This window comes from Manacus candei, unplaced genomic scaffold (assembly GCF_025592945.1).
Source record: "Manacus candei isolate 608988 ecotype Guabito, Panama unplaced genomic scaffold, ASM2559294v1 h1tg000056l, whole genome shotgun sequence".
Taxonomy (NCBI): domain Eukaryota; kingdom Metazoa; phylum Chordata; class Aves; order Passeriformes; family Pipridae; genus Manacus; species Manacus candei.
The window spans coordinates 7,881,236-7,907,295 of record NW_026138104.1 but is presented as its reverse complement, the minus strand read 5'-3'; the positions used below and the strand labels follow the sequence as shown (position 1 = coordinate 7,907,295).

Genomic DNA, 26,060 nt, shown 5'->3' with positions numbered 1-26,060 from the left:
TCCTTTACTAAATTTTTAGCATTGTTAAAGCTAATTTCTGAGTTGATGAAAAAGCTCCTTATGAATTGGAAAAGTTGGCTCCAACCCTGTCAGAAATATTATTTTACTGAAAAAAAACCAAAACGACATTCAGCTTGAAATAACTTCTCTGCAGGCAGGCTGGCAGCCCTGTAACCCTGAATCAAATCAACTGCCATTTTGAAGAGTTGCATTCACCTCCCCCCTCCCCCAGATTCAGAATTTCTTCATGGTTCCTTCAGAACTCAACACTGATTTTAAAAAAATCCTCAAAGTGTTAGAGAAAAACATTAAAATTTTTATGGAGTTTCTTTCAATTGTACATCAGCTCAAGTACTCACTCGGCATAGGCAGCTAAAACTTCTACCCAACCAGCTCTTAAAAAAATAATTTCCTTCTTCACTTTGTTACCATGATCATCTGGACTCTGGAGGTCAGAGGAAAAGCCAAATCCTGTTAAGGCAGCTGGTGTTTGTTTAGAGGGTTTGCCCACAGTTATGTATTGTCTAAATGAATGTGTGTCCTGTGCTCCTGGGCAGGAGTCAGAGCTACCTGGTATCCACCTGCAAGCCTTCCAAAGGATCATGTGAGGGGTAAGTTCTGGTAGTAAACACTTTTCACAGGACAATGGGATCATTCAGGAGGTCTCCAACCTGCTGTTCAAATCTACAGGATCAGGGCTTTATCCAAGAAAAGCTCCAAGGATGGCAACAGCACAACCTCTGGGAAAACTTCTCCACTGTTTGACTTCGCACGGTGAAAAACTTTTCTGAACATTCATTCTGAGCCTCTTGTTTGCATTTATGCCTGTATTTCTCTTCTTCCCACCATGTACTACTGTGTAGAGCCCATCTGCCTTCTCTATCCCCTCCCCATGGGTGCCAGCAGGCTGATGGTGGGACAACCCCTCGCCCCAGCTTCTCATGGCTGGGCAGGCACAGTCATGGTTTCCTCTCATGGAATATAATGGGAGAAGCAAGATGGTATTTGAAAATACAGCTGTGGATGATTTCCAAAGCCATAAAACTTTGGAAATCATTCCCTTACTTCTTAAAAACTGTGAAAATGTCAGAAGTGGGGCTCAAAAGGCCACTATTAATTTTGACACCCTGCACCTGAGAGAGCAAAGCTGCTCTCAATTTGAGCTGAGCTCCATGGAGTGGTTAAAAGAAAAATCTCCAGGTCTTATTTTTCTGGACTTCTTGCTTGCAGAGGACTTGTATACAGTTCATTTACGGAACATAAGTAATTCCCTTTCCCTTCTTTCCCTGTCACATCTCCTGAGATTCACAGCAATCTGTGAAAATGAGCTTCACAATTTATTTATGCCATATACAGAAGAAAACTTCATTTGTTTTAAGCTGCTGCATGATGGCCACCCTGGGTGTTCTGTAGTTTCCACATGAGAAAATCCAGCAAATTCCAGTCTCCTAATTACCTTCAAATCCTTCATAATTTTATATAGATCTCATCCCCCTTTCTGAGTCACCTCTCTCCCAAGCTAAACAAGTTGCACTTACACAGCTGCCATTTTCTCTCTCTTATCTTTTTTGTTACTATTTTTTGTATCTTTCCTATATCTGTTAGACACATATCTTAGATGAGGAATTCAGGTATACACACATACCGTACAGATGAGCTGTAGGATTTTACAGTGACATGATAAAATGCCATCCAGTTACTTCCTGTTATTTTTAATATTGTAGCTGCCATTAAATTTAAAAAATAGAACAGCCTCTACAGTTTTTTCACCTCAAAATTGCAACCACTGAGAAAACAGAGCCATTTCCTTAACCAGAAATCCTGAACACAGTACAAATCTACTCTAAAGGGTGATGTTAAGAAAATATGAGGAAAATCCAGAAAATGCTACTGACATGATCAGATCATATAAGCTGTAAAATTAGCTACTTTAGAAGTTTGATGGGAAACCTGTTTAGCTTGGATCAGTAATGACTTCAGAAGACCACAACACAAAAGCCTGCAGACAGATTTCATATAAATGTGCTTTATTGCAGAGAAGTTACATTATTTACATGCTGCAACACATTACAACATAAATCTATTAAGTATTTCATGGTGGATGCTGTTGGTTGCCAGATAACATTGTCATAAGAACCACATTATAAAGTGAAGAGACTTACAGCTTTATATACTCTACAACTTGGAGTAGCTAAAATGTTAAAAGTCAAAGGCAGTGTTTGCTCAGGCCTGCCTGTTGTCATATGCATGCAAAAGCCTAAGGAGAGCAAATATAAAAGTATTGTCCGGTTTCAAGTCTATGATGCCACCAAAGCTGACGATAGGTGTGTACTGATTTATATTTTAAAGCGCATAATCTTGCATAAATTATACAAGTCTAATAAGATTGGTATAAATCTAATTCTTTATAAACCATGTCTTAGAAATAAAGGAGAAATGCAGCTTGCACATGCATTTAAAAGGACAACCTAGCAAATGTTTGTGACCTTCATGTTTATTGTCTTTTCTCTGAACAGATATGCTAGAAAACATCTTTATAACATTTTTATTCTAGAGTTGCACTTCTCTTGGATAATGAAACTCCAGAAAAAGACAACTAAGCAATCTAGCCCATATTTGCTGGTGGAGAAAAATCTATGAAATACAGAACATTATTTATGTCTAACTTAGTATGTCTTCATTAAGCAATGTTTCTAGTAGCATCATAGAGAAACAGAATAGTTGTGTGAAGTTTGGCCCCTCATTTTCTTAAATGTGAAATAATTTTAAGTCCCAATTGAATCTGTAGTCCAAAGATCAGTTTCTTAAAAGACTGGGGAAAGCTTTGTTGTCTTCTAAAGGAAAGTTCCCCAGTTGTGTCAGTCTTAGGGGATGTGACTACAATGAGCCTAAAGAACCATAACAGACACTTTTTAAGAAGTGAAGGAAATGGTCAGGATGAAAAAAATCAAACCCAAACGAGAATATACAAACCAGTGCCTTCCACGGTAAACCAGCTTTTTGCTTGCTGTGCAACTGGGCTGTTGTACACCAGCCAAGGACTGGGCTTTGTTTCTGTGTTTCTAATGAAGTTATCTTTTAAAAAGAGAAAGAAAGGGAAAAGAAACCAAGCAAGGAATTATAGATACATAGCGGTGGCACAGACACAATCATGCATGAAGGGCTTGATCCTGCCAGGAATGCAAGGGGCAGTGGTACTGTGTGGACACTTTGCCAGTGTGGATCCCCTCATCCTTGGTGTGTGCTGCACCCCAACACGGCTCCCACAGAGCAGGGCATGGGCAGTGTGTCCTTGCTCAGCTCTGAGGTTGAGGATGGAGGGCCAGACAAGCAAGGGCAAGAGGGTTGGTGCCTGCTCCTTGCGACCATCTGTCTCCAAGAGGCAGTGAGAACACACAAATATCTAGTTTCATGATTCCTCCATGGATTCCCACTTCTAACATCACTGTCTGGGTCTGACAAAGCACTAGTTTTGTGAGTCAGGGCAGCCTGCAATAAGCTGTCCCCCCATCCCGTTCCCACAAACCACTGCTAAGATGGGCTGCAGAACCTCCCTTTGAGGGTAGGGGAGGTGTGAGGTGGTAAGCATTTCATCAGGTTTAAAACTGTGTATTTCTCTGCATACAGGGCCAGTGTGCTCCTGGAGGACCCCCAGGAAGCTATGTTCCCAGGATGGACTTCTTCCCATAGAAATATAGGGTTACTTTCTCTCTGAAGAGCTGATCAAGTCCCACTGAAGTTGACAGAAAATTTACAGACAAATTCCACTAGTGTCTGGGACTGGGAAGGGAGAAGCTGAGCACACCAAGTCTAACCTCAGCTCTTTTCCACACTAAGGACAGAGCTGGATTTGGGCTGCACATAGGATGCCACTGGCACTGTGTGTACAAAGTGGGTGCACTGATGTCCAAAGCACTCAGGCTCATATGTCTGACTCCCTTTCATGGGGGAAACAGGGATTCTGGGTTGCAAGGGTGCCAGTCAGATCTCCTAGGCCCTACAAAAGAGGGGTGGGAGAGTCGGACAAGCCCAGGGTAGTAAAGACCTGAGGCAGCATGTCCTTGTGGTGTAACTGAGCATCACTCTGGCTAACCAGGTAGGCTGGGGCAGCTCAGCCACTTAATCTGGAGCTATGAGGAGAATTTATAAGTGAGGTCAATGTGTTTAGACAGCACCAAGACCTGAGCCAACTTGTCCCCAGCTGGCTTAAGTGTTGGCATATTCCAGATTAGGGCTTAGCAGAGGCAGTAGGAAGATCAGATATATCTTGATCTGTCAGTCTAGACATGCCCATAGACTCCTCTCCCTTCTAAAGGACAGAAAAAGTCCTCCTCATGCCCAGGTTGTCTGTGCCCCTCTGCTCATTGCATTTTATCTTAAGCCACTTTTCTATGATGCCACAAAAATCAGTTTATACTACATACGTGTATGTGCATGTGTGTATTAGATATGACATTTATATATATATATTAAACATATATAAATATCTATTTTTATATATATTATATATATATTAAACAACACGTTCTATTCAATCATCCTCATTTCATGTTCTTCCACTGAATCCCATCACTTCTCTCAAATTGCACAAGTTCTTTAGGACTGAGCTGTCTTTGTTTTGGAGTACACTATGTATAGCCAGTTTCAGTGAACAGCACTTTACTGGTAACACATTTAGATGGCTGGGGGTTTTTCATAATTACTGATACTCCTTGGATTCTTTACAATATGTCCTCAGGCCCTGATGGTGAACCATCACTAAGACTCATAGTTGTGGATGGGCCATTTATGAATTAAGCTCATATGCATGATGAGGACTGTAGCTATTGCTGAAAAGTAGCACTGTATTAAACACTAACTTTTACTGTAAATGCACATATAAATTTTAAAAAAATCAAAGCATTTTGGAGAGTGGGAGAGAAGTGCCATCATTTCCATTCCCATTACCTCTTACAATTGCATGTATGGGGAAGAGTAATATTTTGGACTTCTCACTCAAGGGCGAAGTTTGTGAGGTTTGCCATCAGGGGTAAACAGTACAGTGTTGTTCTATATAGGCTAGCTAATATACTTCCCAGAGCTGTCTGGTTTTAGTAAAACAGGTGATCATTTCTGGGGTATATTCACTGTCATTCTTTCTTACCTTATTTAGCAGGATATGCTCAGCAGGGAATACTGAATAAGATCATCACAATCCATGTTTAAAGTAAGAGTTCTGTTTTGTTAGATGATATTTTCCAATTAGTAACAAAAAACCAGATAAGTTGTCCTAATATGCAGCTAAGACGACTGAATTTCCACTACTAACAAAGAACATTAACAGGGAAGTGCATAACTTACTGCATATAAAACTCCTGAATAATACAGTATCAAACTATAAATTTAAATAACAGAGAGTAAACAAAAAAATTCACTATATAAATCACAGGAAAGGAAAAAAAAATAATCTCCAAAGATCAAAAGAATTTCCTGATAAGAATTACGGCTTTCATAGCCAGTGAAAGATTACTGCAATTCTATATATAAACAAAATGATATTTTAACTTGCAATTAAAAGAAAGTATCTGCAGATTGCATAAATATGTTGTTGTGTCACATAATATCAAAGTTATTTGCAAAAATTATACAATCTGGAATGCTTTAATATGAGACACAACGGTGTACTTAAACATATAGTAATAAGAAAATGAGAGCAACCATTATAGAAAATATTTTTGGGATGCATTGAGTTAGCAGTGCTATTTAGATTAAATATATAAAGTGAAAAGTCGTCATTTTAATAAGCTGCTCATTGATACCCCTTTCTGCCATCAGAACATTTTCTGTGCCCTACTTCTGCTGGATCTTTAAAGTCCCAAGGGCAAGTTAAAGCAAGTTACGGCATCCAGAAATAATTCGGTTAAGATCTACACTGTGCGTTTGTTATCATCATGTTATTTTTCTTTTAAATGAGAAGTGATTTCACAAAGGCAGATTTCTTTCACTGACACAGTAAAATCCTTGGAGCAGGGACCATATTCTGGGCATTGCTAATCACATTGTTGGCACTCAACAAATAAATAATAACAACATCAATGATAATTTACTTCACTTCTACTTATTTGTAGTGCTGATTCCCTTGATTTAAGTGATGCTCCTTAGGAATTTTCAGATCCTTTTGGCCTAAGTCCCCTCTGTCCTTCCTGTTGTCTTTCTTCTCAATGTTGCTACCCTCCTCAGTCCAAAAGCCTCTTATTTTCGAGGTGCTGCTGTTTTATTTGCACTTATAGCAGAGGTGTTCAATAAAGCTACACTTCTTTCTGCATTTGGTAAATCTGGTGTATCATACTCCCAAGGGCAGACTTCAGCTCGAGATGCTAAAGGTTGCTGTAAGTAACTACTTGGCTTATGGGAGTTAGATGAAAGCACATTTCCCTCGGAAGAGGCATTTTTTTTCTGTTCTGCCAATTTATTGAGGTTTTCCTTTTCTGCTGCTTTCTGGGGCAGCTCTTCCCGCTCCCCAGGACAGGTATTAGGTGTATATTTATTAACATTCTCACACTTCAGCCCAGGAGCGACCTGAGACTTGGAATTTGACTGGTTTTTCTCATTTTCAAAGACCTGCTGCTCTTGTGTCTCCCGAGTGGCTGCCTCCACCTTCTCTGAGCTCTTTTGATTTGACTGTTGGTACCCCTCAGGTGTCTTCAGCTTATGATGAGTCTTCCCCTTTGGCTGGGAAGGGTGGTTTTTCTCTGCCTCTGAGGAAGCAATAGATACATGTTTTTGAGCTTTAGAGTCAAAAGGCACAGGACCAGGAATTTGGTCATATATCTCCCAAGGACAAACTTCTCCTCTGTCGAAATTGTCCTTGTGCAAAGACTTACCTGGGCCTGTGTCTGGATTTGCAGGTGTTTGACTAACCCTTTGCTGTTTAATAATTCCAGATTTATGGGCTTTCTTTGTTTCCTCAGAGTGGGTAGAGTTTTTCCTGTGGGAATCCTTATGTTCCCCCTTATCAGAGGCTGAGTGCTTTTTGCTGGCCTCCTTACCCTTCTGCTGAGGTTTATGAGATTTAGTGCTTTCTTCTAGACTTTGTGTTTTACCTGTTAGTCCCAGAGTCTTTTCCTTGGCACTAGCAATAACACTGAGGGATTTTTGTAATACAGACGTTCTTGGATGCAGAGGTTTCTTATCAGCACTTAAATTATGTGCACTTACTGATTTGCACACCAAAGGGACCGATTCAGTGGAGACAGCTTCAACTTTTTCAGGAGCATTTTTGGTTAATTTGTTACCATTCAAGGACTCCAGGAGTGTTTTCTCAGCAGGTATAACTTCTGCACTTTCTGTAGTTAAGCCATTTGGTTCTTCTGTTTGATCCCTAACATGATCGTAAGTGCTGTGGGACTTTTTTAAGGAAAAGACCCTGTTTTTCAAAGTCTCTTCCTTTGGCTTTGCACAGCTTGTAGAATCCTGTGCATTTTTCTTCAGTGTGGCCAAGCTCTTCACAGCACTGTGCTCCATCAAGTCCTTCTCATCCCTGGAGCACTGCCGGGTGACTGTCTCAGGGATTTCTGTAATACGTCGCATTATCGAGCGCCCCAAGCCCTTTTTAGAGCACCTTTTTTTCTGGAGATGTGGATTATTAGCAATCATCTTTTTCCTTTTATAGATTTCAAGCTGGGCATATAGTTTCTTCAGCTCATCCTGCAAAGCAAAGTGAATGGCAAAACTAGTATGTACAGAGCGAGTACAGTCAAACAAGCAACCTGATGAGTGCAAGATCTATTGCTCTAACAATGGCATTAAACTTACTTCACTGTCTTTTCTAATTCTTGAATTTGCTATTTCTCCAACAAATTGAATCCAATTTTTTTTCCACTTTAAAAATGTTACTTTCCACAGCACACATAATTCATATGCATTTATGCTGTATGTTTCACATTTTGCAATGCTGTGGTGTATGCTTTCCTGCTGATCTCTATAGCTATTCTTTATTCTCAGAATATAACCCCTTTTATCATGTAAAATAGGAATCATTTTTTTCTTTTAATCACGTTTTTAAAAATTTATCTATGCAGTTATATATGCTTATTTATATGTTACATACAAATGGCTAATCACACTGAAACCAAATGTTGTTAGCACTTCAAGATAATTCAAAGAGCCTATGTAAACTGATAAACAGCTCTTGCTGTGGATGATTCCTCCTCCTTAACTGCCAGTATGACTTTTACTGCAACTAATAATTCAGCATCTCTTCACACTAGTGAATACTTTCCATGAGATTTTACATGACCTGATACCACAATCATAAGAGACTTAAGCTAGCCTTTTTCAGCCGATATCTGCAAAGAAAGATAAATGCATGCAATTTGGAGTTTACTTGTAGGAAAAAGTGTTGTTCTTGAAAATGAATGCTATTCAAATCAGTTATATGTACCCGAATATCTTCAGGATCCAAACTATGTTCACTCCATGCTGAATTGATACTGCTGTTCAGATAGGATCCAGATCGACCCATATCGAGCTCATCTTCATAAGCTTCTGTAGCTATATCATCTCTTGGGTTATTGCTTGAATGTGAAAACTGCAATAAGTATTCATAAAAGAGAGGTTGCCATGAGTGCAAAAGTTTACTCCAACATCACTGTAAGAGCTTACAGCAGTTTTTATGGTACAATGATCCTTCTATAGATTTCATGTGATTCTCGAACTCAAAACACTAGCTATAATCTTCACTGGCAAAAGTAGTGTCCTATAGAATATCAGTATTGTGTGGAAGGAACTCTTAATAAGATGCCTTAACTCGATAAATCTTAGAGATTTACATAAGAAAAAATTCCTACTTGTTTTGATGCTTGTTTAAACCTCTTTAAATGGCATTTCAATTAAGCTAGGATAGAAATAGACTTTCAGACAGTATTTTCAATTTGGCAGCTGAAACCGTAAAACACTATTTTGTATTCCATACAGTTTAATAATCCTGTGGAAAGCAATTTTTCCATTTTAGATCCTGACCCTGAAAAGGAAGACATGAGGTGGCCAAAAAAGGAAAAATAAAGGAAAAAAGATGGAAACTAATGAAAAGGGAGATAATTTTTCTCTTCTGTGTTTTAGCAAATGCTTGAATTAAGAGTTGGAGAGTGTTTGTCATAATTTTTTTGTTCATATTGATTCACTCATCTGTAGTTACTATTGTTCACACAGTCATCTGTCTTCAGGAGTTTATGAATAGAACAGAACCTTGTGAATCTTAATTCCCTGAATTCTTTGGTATGTTGGAAGAAAAGCCTCCGCAGTGTTACATAGATAATAAGCTAAAAATTAAAATGTTGAACAGTAGTTATGAATCAGCTTCAGAAAGCTCAACAAATCTTCTAGGCTAGTTTAGAAAGACACCTCTGAAGATACCTTATAAAGTATATGAATATAAAGTAGAATATATAAGACTATTGCTAAAGACCAGAAAAGTAATTTAAAATAAAACAAGATTATGCAGTTTAAGGCTGCATCCATGTGTCCCCTTGTTGTGACTGTTCGATGTATGTATATTTGACAATTATCAGCATACCCTGTTCTGACACACAAGCAAAAGATGGGAATAGCAGCTTCATTAACCTGAAAATTCTATCAACTCAAACTGCTTAATGCTCTTCCTTCATATGTAGCTTTCACCTCTGCTCCTGACCTTTAGATTAATATGACTGGTCATTTCAAAAGCCATTATAAAATCATTCCCTTTGCTGGGGTACTGTCTTAAGAAGGATGCTCCATTCAAATCCTGGGGATCAGTGCTAGAGACAGGTGGAGCTTCCTGCAGTTCTCCTGTCCCTGGTGACACTGACATATTGCCACTCCAGTTTCAGTGCCCGATGGGAGGTGACTGCAGCGCTCAGAGCATTTTCTCTTCCCCAACTCCTGTCATCCCCCTCGTACTTGTGCCCCTACAGTGTTGGCACCCAACACTGCTCCTGGCTCCATGTCATGGGCCATGTCTCCTCCCAGTATGCAGCAGATGTCCATCCCAGGCTCTGATTTGCAAAGGGCTCTACTTTTTCAGCCTATAACTGCCTGGTTTAAATCCCAACCTCCCTGACTCATGGCTAGTCCAGTCTCCTGATTCTAGTTTTTCTATCCCCTTGCCTAAACTCTTTTTCTGTTCCCTGCTAACTCTGGCAGCAGCACAGTCACCCAAACACCTGAAAAAAGTATAGTTGGGCAGGATTCTTTCCTTCTTATATTAATCACAACAAAATTTTAAGTACTTTAAACTCCTGGAATTTTGAGAGCTGAAAGAAAGAATCTTTGAAAATGTGTAAGTTTTTTTAAAAAAAACAAACCAAACCAGCTTTTTAGGTAGCCAAATAGCCAAATTTTACATCTTCCTTTTTTATCAGTTGCTTGCTAGATTTATACAGAATTGCTTCTGCATGACAACTTTTATCTGCCTTAGTCTTGGCAAAAGAAAAGAGATAGAAGACTCAAATACCTTAGGAATCAGAAGTAGCCCAACAGTGACTGTCACAGTCAAATGTGTGTGTGCAAAGAACAGCATCAGCATCCAGTCAGACTGAAGTCTTGAAACAAGAATGAATCTGAAAATAGAATTCAGGTTTGCAATTCACTGCGTTTTCTCCAGTGCATTAGATTTAATATCTTTAATGTTCCTTAGGTTTCTTTTCATTGAATGGCCAAACACAATTGGTTTTGTTTTGTACTGCTTTCATAAAGACTAAAAATTACATCCACATGCTTTTTCTATATACCACATTTCAAAACAACTCAGAAAAAACCCAATCAACAAATCAAAATATAAAAAGAAATAACAGACCTTAAATGATACTGCTTATTCCATCTTTCTCACTGTATTGAGCTGTCTTTTCGTTTGGTTTATATTGTCACAGTTTCTCTAGCCTGAGCTGAGTTATGGCAGCTTACATACATTAAGGATGTGAAGGGATGATTTTAGGTTAAGTAAGCACACGTACTATGATAAATTGCAGTGCACTTCATAAACACAGGATGTCCACAGATCGCAGCTACCAAGTACAGCTGATAAGCCATCAAAGAGAGAACTGAACTGAAATGCATTTTAGTGGGGAGCAGAGAAATGATCTTGACTGCAGGACCACCCAGCTCACTGCTGCGGGGCCCAAGAGCCTTGTGAATGCTTAGAAATGAGTGGCTGAACCTCCCAAACAAAACAGTTCCTTGCTGAGCTTTCTATAAGGGTGGTAGAACAAGCAGTGCAGGTAAAGCTAGCTGGAGCATGCTTGGCTTGTCTGCTTTAGTGAGCTCCCAAAGATAGAAAGAGTAAGCAATGCAATGGATGAATGGATGTACCGCTGGCTTGCAATTTGCAGGTTTACAAAAATCATTCAGACAGAAATGACATTTGCAACTTATCCAAGTTCACAGATGCACATTTTGCAGAAGCTTTTGTTAACAGAAATAGTCTGGCATGAAACACTGGTTTATATGCTGCAATAATACAGTCATAATTACTTGTTTAATACTTTGTAAATGAAATGTTTCATGAACACAATAAAATATTATCATTAATTATTTCTTACAGAGATGTTGTTGTTGAGATGTGCAGGGATATGAGGAGGTTCAGGCCTGAGGTTTAGCTAACTGAACACGAGAACTGATGAAGATGACATGAACTGCTGGATGTAACAGTGAACAAAAGTTAGAGGGATGGCAAGATTTCACAGGTGGTTAACAGGGAGTCATTTGAAAGATGGCCAAACTTCACAGGTAACTGAAGGATCTTTGAGGGAGTAGAACTTGCAAGGTCACTGGTGCCAATGTAACCTATCAGTAACAGCATGTATGACTGTGATTACCCTGCTAATGGCATCACAAATACCAAAATTTGAGTACAGATGTAGCAAAACTTGGACCAATCAGAAAAAAATAATGAGGGGTAGGTTGTTTATTTGGGAGAAGACAAGAATTGGGACAGATAGATGATAAGGTAGGTGAGGGAAGAACACTGGAGACCTGCACCTGGAAGACCCAAGGTCTCAGCCCGTGCCCAGCTGCAGAGGAGGAACAGGACCAGGCTGTCTGTGTTGGGCCTGTGCTGGTCCACATGGGCAGCCACGTGCTGTGTGTGACTGCACTGCAGCGGATGTGCTCAATCTGCAAATGGAAACAGTGGCAGCCAGATCCATCAGACAGCCAGGAAAAAGCACCCACATCCTGATGCCCACTGGATTTGTTTAACCCTGAACAGATCCAACCCTCAAATTCTGTGAAGGTTTTCTGCTTGTTTTATGCATGAGATCTTGACGGATTTAAGGTATATGTGCCATACAATACCTCTGAAAGCAAAATAGTGCTTGTGGTATCCATTCAGTCCTACAGAGATGGGGTTTCTATTTGAATGAGATTTTTTCCATATAAATTTTGGGTTTCTCTGTAATATAAGAGAAAGAGTAACACAGGAATTTAATACTGTGCTGATCTGAAGATAATCCAGAATCCTCTTTTTCTGAAATGGGAATATTTTAAAAGGAAAACAAAATGCAAACAGTTCAAGGTTTTATTTAGTGCTCACATCAATCTTCTATGAGCTTTGGGAGTTTTTAAACTGGATGGTTGCCTTGTAGGTGTCCTTCAAGGCTCCAGTGCTTTCAACTTCATGACAACTCAGATATGTCATATAAATCTGAGTCTTACATATCCACCCTTTCAACTGCATCCAGAACTTGGCAGGGAAGATGAAAGCAAAAAAAAAAAAAAGTAAGGAAACAGACTAAAACTTGTATGCAGAAATGGACATAATCTCAGGAGGGATCGTGTGCATTTTATTAATTCCTATCCATAAACACTACATGATTCTTCTTCAACAAATGAGCATGTATCAGACAGATGGCAAAGAATCAATACAAAATGTACATTAAAAAAAAAAAGGAAGAACAAGATCAGCAGACCTTAGGCTGGAGGCACAGGACTGTCAATAAGATAAACTGAAAGACTTAATCCTTTTCTGTCTCCTTCATAAAGCATGTATTAAAATGCTATATTTTCCTATTTTTCCCTTTTCCCCTCTCTTTAATCCAAGATTACTTTCATCCTGCTCTATTGTTAAAAGAAACTTGCAGCCCACATAATAGGTCTCCTAGTGCACTGAACTGTATCTTCTAACATGGCCCAAAATACAGTTTAGGAATATTAATTAAGGGGGGGGAAAATTGACTGAGAAGCTGTCATATTGGTTATAATAAATTCAAAAGTATTTTAACTGAATTTTACATCCACTAGGAATTAAAAAAAATACTTTCATCAAATATAGATTTTAAACAATAGCTTTGCAGATGTTTGTGATAGGGAGTAAAGATTTTGAGAGTATGTGGATGTTGAGACACAGGGTTAAAAGAAGGGGAAGAAAAAAAAAAAGTTGCAAGTCTGAAAAATGCAGTGAACTGTATGACAACGATAAGGGAAAAGAGTACCAGGAAAGAACTGAGATGAAGGATTTGCTTTGCTGATGTTTACTCAGAAGAAAACATGAAAGCAAACAGCAAGAAGACAGAGAGAAATGTGAATACCAAGACAGACCAAGGAACAGAGAAGAGTATTTGAAGACTGTCAATTAAGCAATGCAAAAAATATAATCTTAGCAGATAAGATCTGTCAGGAGGCAAAGTAAGGTGTGAGAACATCATAAGAAAGTCTTAAGGGTTTTCACAGGATGAGATGAAACTCATGTTATCTTGCTATTTTGCATTTTCTAGGACCAATTCATTTTTACAGGGTACTCTGTAGGAAAGGAATATATAGCAATTTTCATGTAGCTCTAGCAAAGACCCTTATTACCCAAATACTACCCAAATAGTTTAGAAGTATGAAATGTAGAGCTCATTACAGACTTTAGAAGAAACATGGGCTTTATATTACTAATATACCATCATAGGCATAACAATATTTTTATGTCAGCATATAAAACACTATGCTTCATGCCCAAACCAGTACAGTTATCTTAATATATAGCTGCAGCTCACCAATCTGTTATACACCAGAAAAAGTTCATATAAACCAACATTCTTACCTGCTGTTTTTCTAGGGGTACAAAACAGTAAGCAGCATGTAGACGACTGAAGACAGATAGTAGTTTTGCTATACCTAATTTATCATATACCTGATTTATCAGCTATATTGAAAAAAACCCTAATTATATAATTTCATACTCTTGAATCCCATGGGAACATTTTTAAGTTTAGCAATCTCTTAGTTAGCAGAAACATATTTATAAGACCTTCCATTATGCATCCTATCCCATTCACCCATTTTAAGTTGTACCATATGAAACGTGAAAGATAAATAGTTAATTACTAGATCTACAGATCACTTGCCTAATTGTATGGAATATAGCAGAGATAATGAGCTCATTGTGAACTGCAACAGCCATATAACGTGGCTCATGAAATGCTGATGGGACTGTCCGCACTGCATAGCAGAGATAAACACCCCACAAGAGGAATAAAAATTCAGCTGTGAGAAGAACAAAAAGAAATAATTTGCAATTAGTTTTACAGATGGAAGGAAATGTGAAGTACTACAGCATCTTCTGTATGTGTGAGTATCTATGCAAAGACAATACACATGTACATAGGCACACACATAGGCATTTAAACTCTTTCAGGTACTGTTACTGTACATCATACATTTGGTTTTAATTTTACACACTTTTTTCCAGATCAGGAGCCTTTACATTTATGGTGTTTCAGTTTTTCAAGTGACAAACTTTAAGACAATGTCTAATAATGTCTTGCTTGCTTTTATATTTGGTACTACAGAAGTTTGACATCATTTCAAATAGTAAGTATTTTTAATTGCAGGTCTGGTTCTTGTTATAGAGGCAGATACTGGTGCTATTACTAGACTGTGCTTTTTAAGACAACACTTTCATTTCAAAGGTTTATAACTCAGATATAACAATATATTTGGGTTTAAAAAATTCCTTTGTTCATGGTAATTAATTCTGCTGGTACCCATTATACGATGAGTCACTTCTGAGGGTCTAATGCAATTGCAACAAATGACGTGTTTCTGTTAGGAGAAAAATGAGTAAGGGAAGAAAGAAGAAGGAGTAAAGGGTCAAGATCATCTTAAATTATCTGGTTAGAGCTAACTCATCTGCACCCAGCAGTATGCTGACTTCAGTTTCCACTGGACAGTCTGATGTGACATCATTTTGATTTTGATACAAATGAGGTGATTTCCTACCCATCTTGAAGAAACTCTCAGAAAAAAAAACAACCCACAGGTCTGCCATGTGGTTATGAATAGAGCTGGTGCCTGTCCCTCTTGCCTTCCAGCCTGGGTGACAAAGGCTGAAAGTGTTTGAGTGTCATCCAGAAACGTGCAGTTCCATGTTAGGTCAGCATTACTCCAGGCCAGCTTCAGAAACTGAGTGTGATCCTGTTGTTACTCATACACTGCTTTTGCCTTGTTGAATTTTAGCAGTAAAAGCTACAATCAAATGTAGTATAATAGAAAATTATTTCTTTTTCATACTTACTTTTGCCAAAAAATGTTATTATACTGTAACTAAAACCAGTGATCAGTGACATCACTCTGTGGTAGTGGTCAGCAAATAATTACTGGTCTGATTTAGATAAGCACACAAAAGCTTGTGAACCCCACCATTATCAACAAACTGAAATAAAACATCAGTACTGGATATCTCATGAGAAAACATCCTCTGGTTTCTCCACTTTTAGTAGTACACAGCTGCTGTAAATTACCTATATTATATTGTTATATAATTTTGAAATTTCTAATTTTTCTATTAATTTCATGTAAAATCAGTAAGAGACAAGTCTGGATAAAATGAATTCAGTTACACAGATCTCACTGTGCTGTGATAAGAGTTCAGTTTGAACTCTGAACAACACTTTGCATGTTTCTTAATGAAAAATAGATGGCCTCGCTCCGAGATTGTTGCTGTTACTAGATCATATCCTTCAGACACCCGGCAGCCCTACAGTTACATAAACCAAACATGTGAAGAGGCACAATCCAGGCATATTGCTGTTTTTATGTTCTTCCTCACCAAAATCCCAACAATAATAAACCTTTTTATCTTTTGACTAAGTAATAGTTTGACTTGGGACCTTACTGAGTGTCAAAATGAAAAAAGCATGGTATGAATCTTCTGAGACTATGTGTCCTAGCCTGGTTTTGAGCTCAACAAAAGTATATATGCAGGTATGTTTTTCCCACATCCCCCATACACTCACTGCCTGGGCAAACTGGCTGGTACTTCCATTTCATTCCTAAAAAATTAGCTATGCTACCAAAGAAGTCTGTTACTTTGGTTTCCTAAAACCTCCTACGCAGAATGACCTATCAAGACATCTTGTTCCTAAAGTCTTTCCTGGCCAAGTGGAATACAAATTTTGCTTCCATGAAATAATACTAAAGGCTCTTTTACAGATGTTAGCAGTTTGTTTGTTTTTTTCCTTTAAGTACTTGCCTTGCATATGCAGAATCATGGCACTGAAATGTACTGCTCTTCAAAGCACTGTAATTTATTGCTTTAATTGCTCTGTAATAATTTAGAAGAAATTGAAAAGCAGAAAATGGTTAGAATTAGGCTGCTAAAGCCAAATCACTCTATCTTACTGTCCTATCTTCTGTGGAAACCCTTATTAATACGGCTCAGCAGGAACCCCCTGAACATGCCAGAAAACCTATTTCTTAATATTTTACCTTTCATCCAAACTCCCCCTGCTCCCCAAAATGAGCAGCAGAACTGAACAGACAAGCTAATTACGAAATAACAGGCATACTCCACAAAACTACCCGTGGTCCATTCTTCTTTCTCAGCTGAAGTGAGAAGAGCTCAAGTCTCTTACTGACTGAAAAGTTCAGTTACAAGTGCTAACAGGGGCTGAGAGCTTGAAAAGGTTTGGCTTTTAAAGGTATAAAAATTCCCATATAAACCTTCATGTGCTGAAGGTATTCTTAATTAAGAAGTGTGGGCCGAATCTTGCTTATTTTTACAAGAAAAAAACCCCTACTCTAAGTTGGAAGATTTACAAGAATTATCTTTTTTGTATACAGAGCAAATGAAAATGAAAAAGCCACACTTCCATTGAAAAAACCACACACAACCCAAACATTTCATTTAGCTGGGCTGAGTAGGAAGGCAGGTAGCATTTGATCTCCAGATCTGATTAATTCTGAAAATTTCACAGTTTTCAGTTTCACAATCATAGTTACAAGGAGTTCCTAAGACAACAAGGGGCAATTTCAAAGCATTAACATACTGAAGCATAACAGTAGCTTGCACCATTCAGTGCATAATGCTTTTAGAAAAGCTTTACATATAGAGCAGAGATGGCACTCTTGTCTGCAGATAATAATTAGTGTGACATCTGGTATGCAACACAAATAGGGAATAGCTCTTAAAACACAAGGTAAAATAACAGAGTTCCTTTACTTGCTAAGCCCAACATTACAATAATTTCATTAGCAATGACAAAACAAAACAGACTGATAGAAGACCAATTTATTATCTAAACCACTAATTAAACAGTTTAAATGTATAATGTAAAAGCTGTGCTTGAGGGGGGAAATCAAGTACCTATAATTAGCTACAGACTATTAGTGCAATTTGTAACAAAAATCTGAAGGAATATCTTAGCATACTGCATACCTGTCAAGACCAAACTCAAAGCTCAAAACACATGATCTCGTTCCTATAAGTAAGATTTATCACAAGGCTTATAAATTACCACATTTTACATATTAAGCACAAAAGCAAGAAAACCTTCTTTTCCCCTCCCGAAAAATTATGGAAATTCCTAGGAGAGAGTGTTGTCAACAGCTCTCTGGACAGAAAATGTGGAGTCAAAACAACAAAGCATAAAAGAGCTCTGCAAAAACCTGCAGTAGCTACTCTTTGACTGTCCAAACCAGGCATTCGGATGTCAGGAGAAAATCTCTGAGAGATAAGAGGTTAAGAAAAGGCGTAATTCCTTTAAAGGCATAAATGGATGTAGATGTGAATGGAAGGTAGGAGATGAAAATGTAAAGTGACCTCAATATGTCATGTGCATAAATGAATTAATCTTTAAATTTAATCTCTCTTCCTAGTCACTACCTACTTCTTATCCACAGAACCTCTTATCTGGTCTTTGCATTATCTAATCAACCTGCTTAATATATTCTCTGGTGCTTATAAAGCAAAAGTCTTCCTTGTCTTTGTGATGCTGATCATGTTTTTAGAAAACGAAGCAATTTGGAATACTCAGCTTGATCATCCAATATACTGGGCCAGATTCATGTCTGATGCCACTGGCCTGTTACAATGAAGAGTGTGCCATGTCTGCTCACTTGACATTTGTTTAGGCCATTGCTCATATTCTGCATCTTCTGATACTGAAGGACAATTATATATGTTCACAGTTTGTGATACGTATCTGTTGTTAGAAAAGGACAGCTTCAGGGTTGTTATTATTGACTCAAACAAACTTTCTCAGAAAATCTGGGTTAATATATTTACTAGGTTTTGCTAAACATGCAGTTGTCTGTATTGCAAATTGTTCTTTCATATTTAAAACCAGTACAAGGTGAAGCTGTGTCCAGAGTCTGTGACGTTTTCTTTCAGTGTCCATCAGCCATGCTGTGTCATGCCTTGCATGGTACAGTGTGTGCAGCCTGACCTGTGCCCACCTCTCCAGCCCCCAGCAGAAGGAAATCCCCACGTTAAACCATAGCAATTCCATTGCCTGCTCTGCAGATGTCTGTACTTCATCTGAGAGCACAGAACTACAGAGCAAGATATGACAAACTGAGAGCAGTGATCGAAGTCACTGTCCTCTCTTTAAATATTGAATAAAGTCACTGAGATTCATATAAGGAAACATGAAAAACCAAGAAATGTGAAGATGGACCTTGGAACATGGCTTACACACCAGTTCTTCTCAGAGGCCTTAGCAAAGTACTTCATCCTTACTTCTACAGCTTTACTGCCTAAGAACAGGACAGCACCAAATAAAAATACCACACATGCAGCCTTACGTTGCTCTGTTTTGCATATATAGTTTTCAGTTAACACTATCATTTCTTAAGAGACCAGACTTATTTAATGCATGTGACAGAGTATTTCCAGGGATAAATCAAGGTTGGCTAATGAAGAAATCTCTGTAATTTGTTGCAAATAACATCTAGATGTCTAGTGAATGAGAGGAAAGACTGCAGGGTGGGGAAAACCAGTCTAGTGCACATGCACAACTGAATTCTAACTTTGCCTGTGCCTCAAGCTTTTATGCATATGAAAAAAAAACCCACTCAAGGTCCCCATTGAATCCAAACTTTGCAGAGGTGATCACAGAGAGAATTTTTCTTGCTATTTGGGTGCCAAACAAGGCATTTTTGCTGCAATTTGCAGCAGAACTAAGCATGCAGGGCTGTATTTGTAGCCAGTGAGACCATACATAAGGTTATATATAGATTTGACTAAGCTCTGTAACTGAGCCAAAGGCATTGCAAAATGGACACCCAGATTAAATGGACCATATAACCCTAATCTTACTGTGCCTCAGCTTTGCCTGTGTAAAATGGGGACAATGCCACTGTCATTGCAAGGTGACAGTGGAAATAAATTTATCCATATTTGTGAAAAGCTGAAATCCTAAACTGCGTGTTTTCTTCCTGCCATGGTCAGGAAAGCAAAGCAAGTTATTTCAGACTGTCCATCCTGGTTGCTTCTCAGCCCTCCTACCCTGGCAGAAATGCCCTTCTGTTGTGCTTCTTCATGCCAGCCTCTCAGTGGAGATGGCTGTGGGCTAGAGATCCTGAAAGGAGCTCCCCGGAGCCAGGACACCCATCCCCGTGCTCGTTTGCACTCTGCTATCCAAAAGACACTTGCAAAAAGAAGACACCCCTGAAGGATTAAAGTCCATTTTCATGACTCTGTATGAAGTTTTACATGTGACCACACTTATTTGTTTAAAAAGCACCATCACAGGCTAAGAACAGGACACTGATCCCCAGAGATGGTGACCTGCTCTGCCTCTTTTCCTTAAACCAATAAAGGAAAGCCCATTAAAGCTGTGACTTGACTAAGTTCAATTGGTATTCTGAACTCTGCACTGTTGGTAAACCAGTACTGTTCCAACAGTTATACCATTTTTAGCTCAGATTTTGGAAACAAATTACTGATTACCACTCTACTTATATCCATAACACAGCTACGACAACTCATCTATTTCTCCACCACACTTCACTACATTTTAAATCCCGTTTATTGAAATGAAGTGAGCTATGGATCTGGAAGCACAGCTCCTCCATTCGTTCATTCACTCAGGGTGCCAGCTGGAGCCATTTTAAAACTGGGAAAAAATCGTGTCCTTGATTGCTCCTGTGTTGCCAGCCAACGCAATATCTTCCTACTTCGCTGCGTCCAATCTCCCACCTGGAGAGTTGCACCGTGTCACAGGAGAAGCTTTTTTCTTCAGCTGAAAGGATTTTCATATATTTCAATGAACTGTGATTACATGTGTAAGTCTTTAGTGTCAAGTCATTCCTAGCAAATTATAAATCACCAAAGGTTTATCCGTCTCTCTCACCATAGCTCAGCATCATTTTAATTAGCTACACACAGCAATAAAAAGACCTATGTGTGGAGAAAGAAGTAATGGTGCCAATTCCAGACTTTTTTCCCCTACCAGAACTTCTGTGGGCTGTGGTTGTGCAAGGCTGAGAAAGAAGAGCAGGGGTCCTTGGGCTGGTGGGGGGCACAGCATACTCTGTCCCCCACACAGCCACAAAACTGCCTTGCAGGTGCACTTAAAGCAATGCAAGGGACATGCTAATCCACAGTCTGTGGGTCCCATGGCTGGAGGGTGCCCTAGAGATGGCTTTTGCTAGCAGTGGAAAAATATCCACTGACTTGAGTGTGAGCAACATGCCTAGGAGTCTCACTGCACTAAACATATGCCAGTGCTCAGGTTTAAAATCCCTAGGAACTCCCCTCTTTTCTCTTAGCCCTTATACTAAAGCACTTTTTAAATTCTTCTACACAGATGTGCTGTCCTGCCTTATTCCTTCCATAGCTCACTGTTGTTATTAAAGTCAGCAAGCCACTCTTCCTGTCTCCATGTGCCCCATCATCCTCTTCACTTGGGTGTGGATGAAAGAGGAAGAACAGGATCAGAAAAATCTACCACTAGCAGCTGAAAACTGGCTGAGTGTGGGGCCTTTTATCTCACATCTTAAAGGGAATGCAAGCAAATGCCAGTGGTGTCCAAAGTACTTGAAGCACTGGAAAGACTTGGAGTAGTACAGGTAGTGGATTCCAATAGGGGTGGTGCAAAGGAAGTCAGAGCATCTTCCAGCCTCTCTCAAAGCCATCTCTTCCCACAAGTGGCTTGCAAAAGCAGCGAAATATGGCATTTACCAATATATAAAGATGCAGTTAAGGCAACCCAAACATGGTTTCCTGAGCAGAAATACTTTGTAGAAATTGTGACTAAATAAAGGGTCTGGAAATTCATCTACCATGTAACAAGAAAAACCAACATTACTGCAGGGGGTAATGCAATGCAAACTGCTCAACCTGGGGATTCCAGCACCACTCACCATCTTTGGTGCTCTTCCTCATACTCTTCCAGATTTACCATATCCTAGAGATGAGTGACATAAACTGCACACAGTGTTGGTGATGCAGACTGTGGAAGAGGTGTACGTGGTAGCAGAAGTGGCTTATAAGTAGAAAAGAGACAGAGCTGAAGGCACTTTGTAAAACAGTATTCTTCTCCTATTTCTGCTCCAAACATTTCATACATCTCTGGCCTTATCACTTAGAGTAAGCTTTTCACAAGTGATCACTATTTTTACATGATACATTTTCTGAGCAACTAATGTGAGAGATGAAGCACACAGTGATCCACACCAGTGTTGAATTCTAACAGGTGTCTCCTGGTTGTGCTTTCCACACAGGCTATAAATAGTACTCTGAAAAAACAGTCCCTCAATGTCTCAAGACAGAAACTTAAAATGGATAGCTACTGTTGACAATTCTGGCTTTAATCTTTGTGCATCAATACTAAGGACAACATGCTTTAAAATGCCCATTTGGAAATGAACAGTTCTTTATTCATTGCATGCTCTGAACCATACACTCTGAATATGGCATAGGGTCACATCAAATAGGGATAACAAAAAGAAATAATAATCATTCATTTACTGAATGCAGCAGAGGGGCTGTAGAATATTTAATAAAGGGCCTCATAAAGATGTATTACAATGCCCCAGCTCCAAACTGTACAAGCAGTCTTAATGCACAATCTGTCAGAGCCTGTCCTGGCACCTCTTGCCCTCTCTGCAAATGTTGTATTTGTTAAATATCAGCAAATGAACAGTGGGAGGGAGTTCTTTCGGGAACAGTCCGAAATACTCACTTTGTTCCTTTTCCTGGCTGAGAGCATGCAGTAATCACAAGAAAGTTTTGTGTTTGAAATCCTCCTGATGTCCAAGACCTAAAGCATGACCTACAGATGCGTGGGCCATGGCAGCAGCTCAGGGCAGCCACACAGGAGTAGCACTGCTCCTGTCAGCCAAGAATCAAAGAGGTTCTGGGGAAAAACACCTCCCTGTGCTTAGTTAAAACATGTCATTCATATCTAAATAAAACACTAAAAAATGCATACAGAATGCATGGGGGATTTTTAAAAACTATCCTATCCATGCTGGGTGAAACTCTGGCCCTGATGAAGTCAGGAACATCCATCCACCAAGATTTCACCTCTGCTTTTTATTTGTCCTTGTGCAGGCATGTTTATCTCTCTGCCTGCCTTTCTCTCCTGCCTGGGGCTTTGTTCATTAAACTTACTATTGTCTTTTTTTTTCAGTTTCTGGGAAGTTCTTTTAAATCCTGTGCCTATATCTGTTTCACTTTCAGAATGCTTTCTCCTCAGGATAAAGAATAATAGTTTGATTTGTGACACTGCAAGCCCTTACGTTTATCAGTTTATCACTTGTTTTTTTTTCCAACTTGGAATCTGACTGTGACAGGTATAGTATACATTCAGGCTATAGGAAAAAAGTTTGTGGGTGAGTGTTTTCAAGCCCCCAGGTCCTTCTCTACAATCTCAGACTGTCACCCATGCCATGGCTTGTCAATGAGACAGATGCCTCAACCTTGAAAGTGATGCAGAAACAAACACAAAGGAAATAAAAAGAATCCAGGCAAGTAACACATAAGCTACCCACAAGTATCCAACGCCAAGGAAAACACACGCAAACCCACATTATGTTATGTAGATAAAATAAGATTTACTGAATGCTAATTTTTCTCATCAGCGTACCAGAGTACAGAGGCAATGCTAGAAATGGTGACAACCTTTATGTCTAGGTCCCTACTTCTCTCACAGAGAGCATCCTCTTAAACTTAATGGAAATGTAAATATAAAATGTTCACTGCAATAAAAGTCTCCAGAGTCTAAGTAGCATGATTAGTATGGAAAATGCTTCATAAATCCCAACTCCACTAACCTCTAGTAGCAAAAAGGATTCATCTCATTATGACTTTCTAACAGAGCCTTGTTAATTCTCACTTCACTAATCTGCGACCTTGAAAATTCCCTCTCTGCATTTCAAAGAAGTGTTGACAGCCAAGTGAAATAGGGAGGTATCCCAGCAAGGACTACAAGTAACAGAATATATCCCAAAACACTCACTAGTTTTATATAAAATACTGTGCCTAACTATATTAAATGAAATAACAAGTCTTAAAAAAATTGCTATCCACCAGCTTTATTTTAGCATTTGAAATCAAATAGCATAATCTATCAATTAATTTATCACACAGCATATTTTGCAAGGCTGCTCCCAGTCAACCAGAGGAATAAAAGAAGTTTGGCATTATGGGCATTTCTTCTGACACATCTCTGAGATGAAGCATCTAAATTCGGAAGTAGTTCTTATTGACTGTAAGCTTTTCACACTGCTATTAACAATAAAAATCCTGAAGTGCACATGCACACACACACATACATAAATATATATAGACACACACATTAGTACAGTCTTGTAGGTGTACATCTCCTGGTACTGCCAATGTGACTGCATAGTCTACTGAAGACTTGCACAAGCATAACTCTGTGTATGAGGCAATTTGGGTAAGAAGACAAAATGACAGAAACATAAGAAATTTTGCCCAATTTATTCAGGCTTGAGAGCTCACTTTGCCTCTACTGCCCTTGAGTATATTTTGAAAAACATTTAAAATCCTTCTAAATGTAAATATATCTAAAAAAATTATCCTTCTTTTTTTCCAAAACTATGCAGACAGTAACTTATGCATTTTCTTACCAAAAAGGGACTATTGATCATAATTAGGTATTACGATCTGAATTATTAATCACTGCACTACCACAACTATAAAATACAGAGACTAAAAACATTTGTTTGTCATTATGCAAAACCCATCACTATCAAAATTTTAATGAAACTACATTGTCAAATGCAGTAAAATTTTGATCCAAAATGGGTTAGTGCAAATGACATTATCAAACGTTTCACATTTAATTCTCTTTTGTTATTAATTTTAAAACATCTCTGGCAAGAGTACTATTCCATTACTGCAAAAGGGCCCAGATCAAGATGCATTTCAAAACATACCCCCTTCTATTCCTCTCTGTGTGGTTTACCAGTGAGCATATTCACAGATGGGGTACCCATGTGTCTCACTGCCTCTGAGATTTTACACAAAGGAGAGAAAAGCAGAGCACAGGGGTACCTTAGAGCCATGGACACACCTTGATGAGGCTGGCAGCAGTGTTTTGCTCTGTGTATTGCCATGCACTGGCTTTCTGGTACACCACTCTCAGAGAAAACACTTCTTATACCTGCAGACCACCTCTGGCCATCTCATCTGCACTCTGATGTGGAGGAGCCACCATTACCTCTCCCTAATCCTCAGCAGCAGAGCTCTGTCAGTGGGATGTCCATGGGGGAATCGGGAAAAGAGCAGTAAGGTAAGAATCTTTTTTAGATTTCAGAACACTGATGTATTTGAAACAGTGCGTGCCAAGCTTGGGTTGTACTTGAAAAAATGGCTCTAGGTGGAAGCACCGAAGCTGTGTGGCCACTGGGAGAAAGCACATTACACTGTTTAACTGAACCCTGGCACGGGGAACCCCCTGGTTGTTATAGGGTTAAGGAAACAAAACCAAATATTTTTTCTCCTTTCTGTAAGTTCTGTGGAGTGTAATTTTTTAGCTCCTGCCTACTCCATGCACTGAGAACACATCCAACAAATACATTAAGTTGGCATATTTGATGTGCATTTCCTATTTCCTTTACTTTTACGCTGATTTTTGTAAGTCTGTGAAGGAGTGTTCTTGGAAGTTCTTTCCCTTCTCACACAAGAGATCTGCCCAGTTCTGTGGCGTAAAAACAAAAAGCCTCCTCTAATCTAGCCACAATTTCTGACTGCAATAGCAGAAAAGCTTTTGAAGAGCTTCAGTAGTAGAAGAACTAGATACCTTCTGCCTTCAAAGATGAAATGTCTTGAGCACCCATCACTTTGTTACTACAATCCAAGTTACAAACCTTTGAAAGGTATAGAAGTTCAGTATATTTTAATTGTTTTACTTCTCAATCCATTTAAAAAACTTATATGCCAATATTTTACTTCCATAGAAGCTTTTCACATAATATTAGGTGGTCTGATAAAACTTTAAGAAATTCTAAAAGAAGAAAAATTAAAAGGCAACCAAGCTTTATTTTAGAAATTAAAGATAAACTAGAAAATTAACATACCAACAGCCATCATGTAATCCCAGCGGTCTATGAGGCACATGTTGAAGATCAGGTGGTCAGATGTCTGCCCCTGGCCAATGAGTGGAATGTTTCTCTCCAAATTTTGGGTTATTGCAGAAGTCCAGCCAACAAGAAACCAAACGACTACCAGAAGAATAACAGCCAGCATCCTCATCACTCGCCCACCTGTCATATATGGAATACGCTGAGCCGTTCGGGACAGGAATACCTTCAAAACCCTGAAAAATTCAGACAGTGCAGAATTAAGAAGAGTGCTAGCAAGTGTCACA

The 26,060-nt window shown here is 38.9% G+C and overlaps 1 protein-coding gene across 2 annotated transcripts in view; it reads right to left on the bottom strand.

Moving 5' to 3' along the window:
- Positions 1–2,010: 2,010 nt before the first annotated feature.
- The window catches only part of GPR158 (G protein-coupled receptor 158), a 184,048-nt gene continuing 159,998 nt past the window's right edge, over positions 2,011–26,060 (bottom strand). Inside the window, exons 7-12 of one of the 2 annotated variants that reach the window (XM_051802308.1) lie at positions 25,771–26,009; positions 14,346–14,484; positions 10,472–10,577; positions 8,423–8,569; positions 6,864–7,686; positions 2,011–6,737 (exon numbers count right to left, since the gene is read on the bottom strand). In XM_051802308.1, the coding sequence (XP_051658268.1) occupies positions 6,232–6,737; positions 6,864–7,686; positions 8,423–8,569; positions 10,472–10,577; positions 14,346–14,484; positions 25,771–26,009 (1,960 nt within the window). In that variant the 3' untranslated portion in view covers positions 2,011–6,231. Of the gene's footprint in view, positions 7,687–8,422; positions 8,570–10,471; positions 10,578–14,345; positions 14,485–25,770; positions 26,010–26,060 lie in introns of both variants that reach the window. The other variant, XM_051802307.1, reaches the window with a different exon arrangement.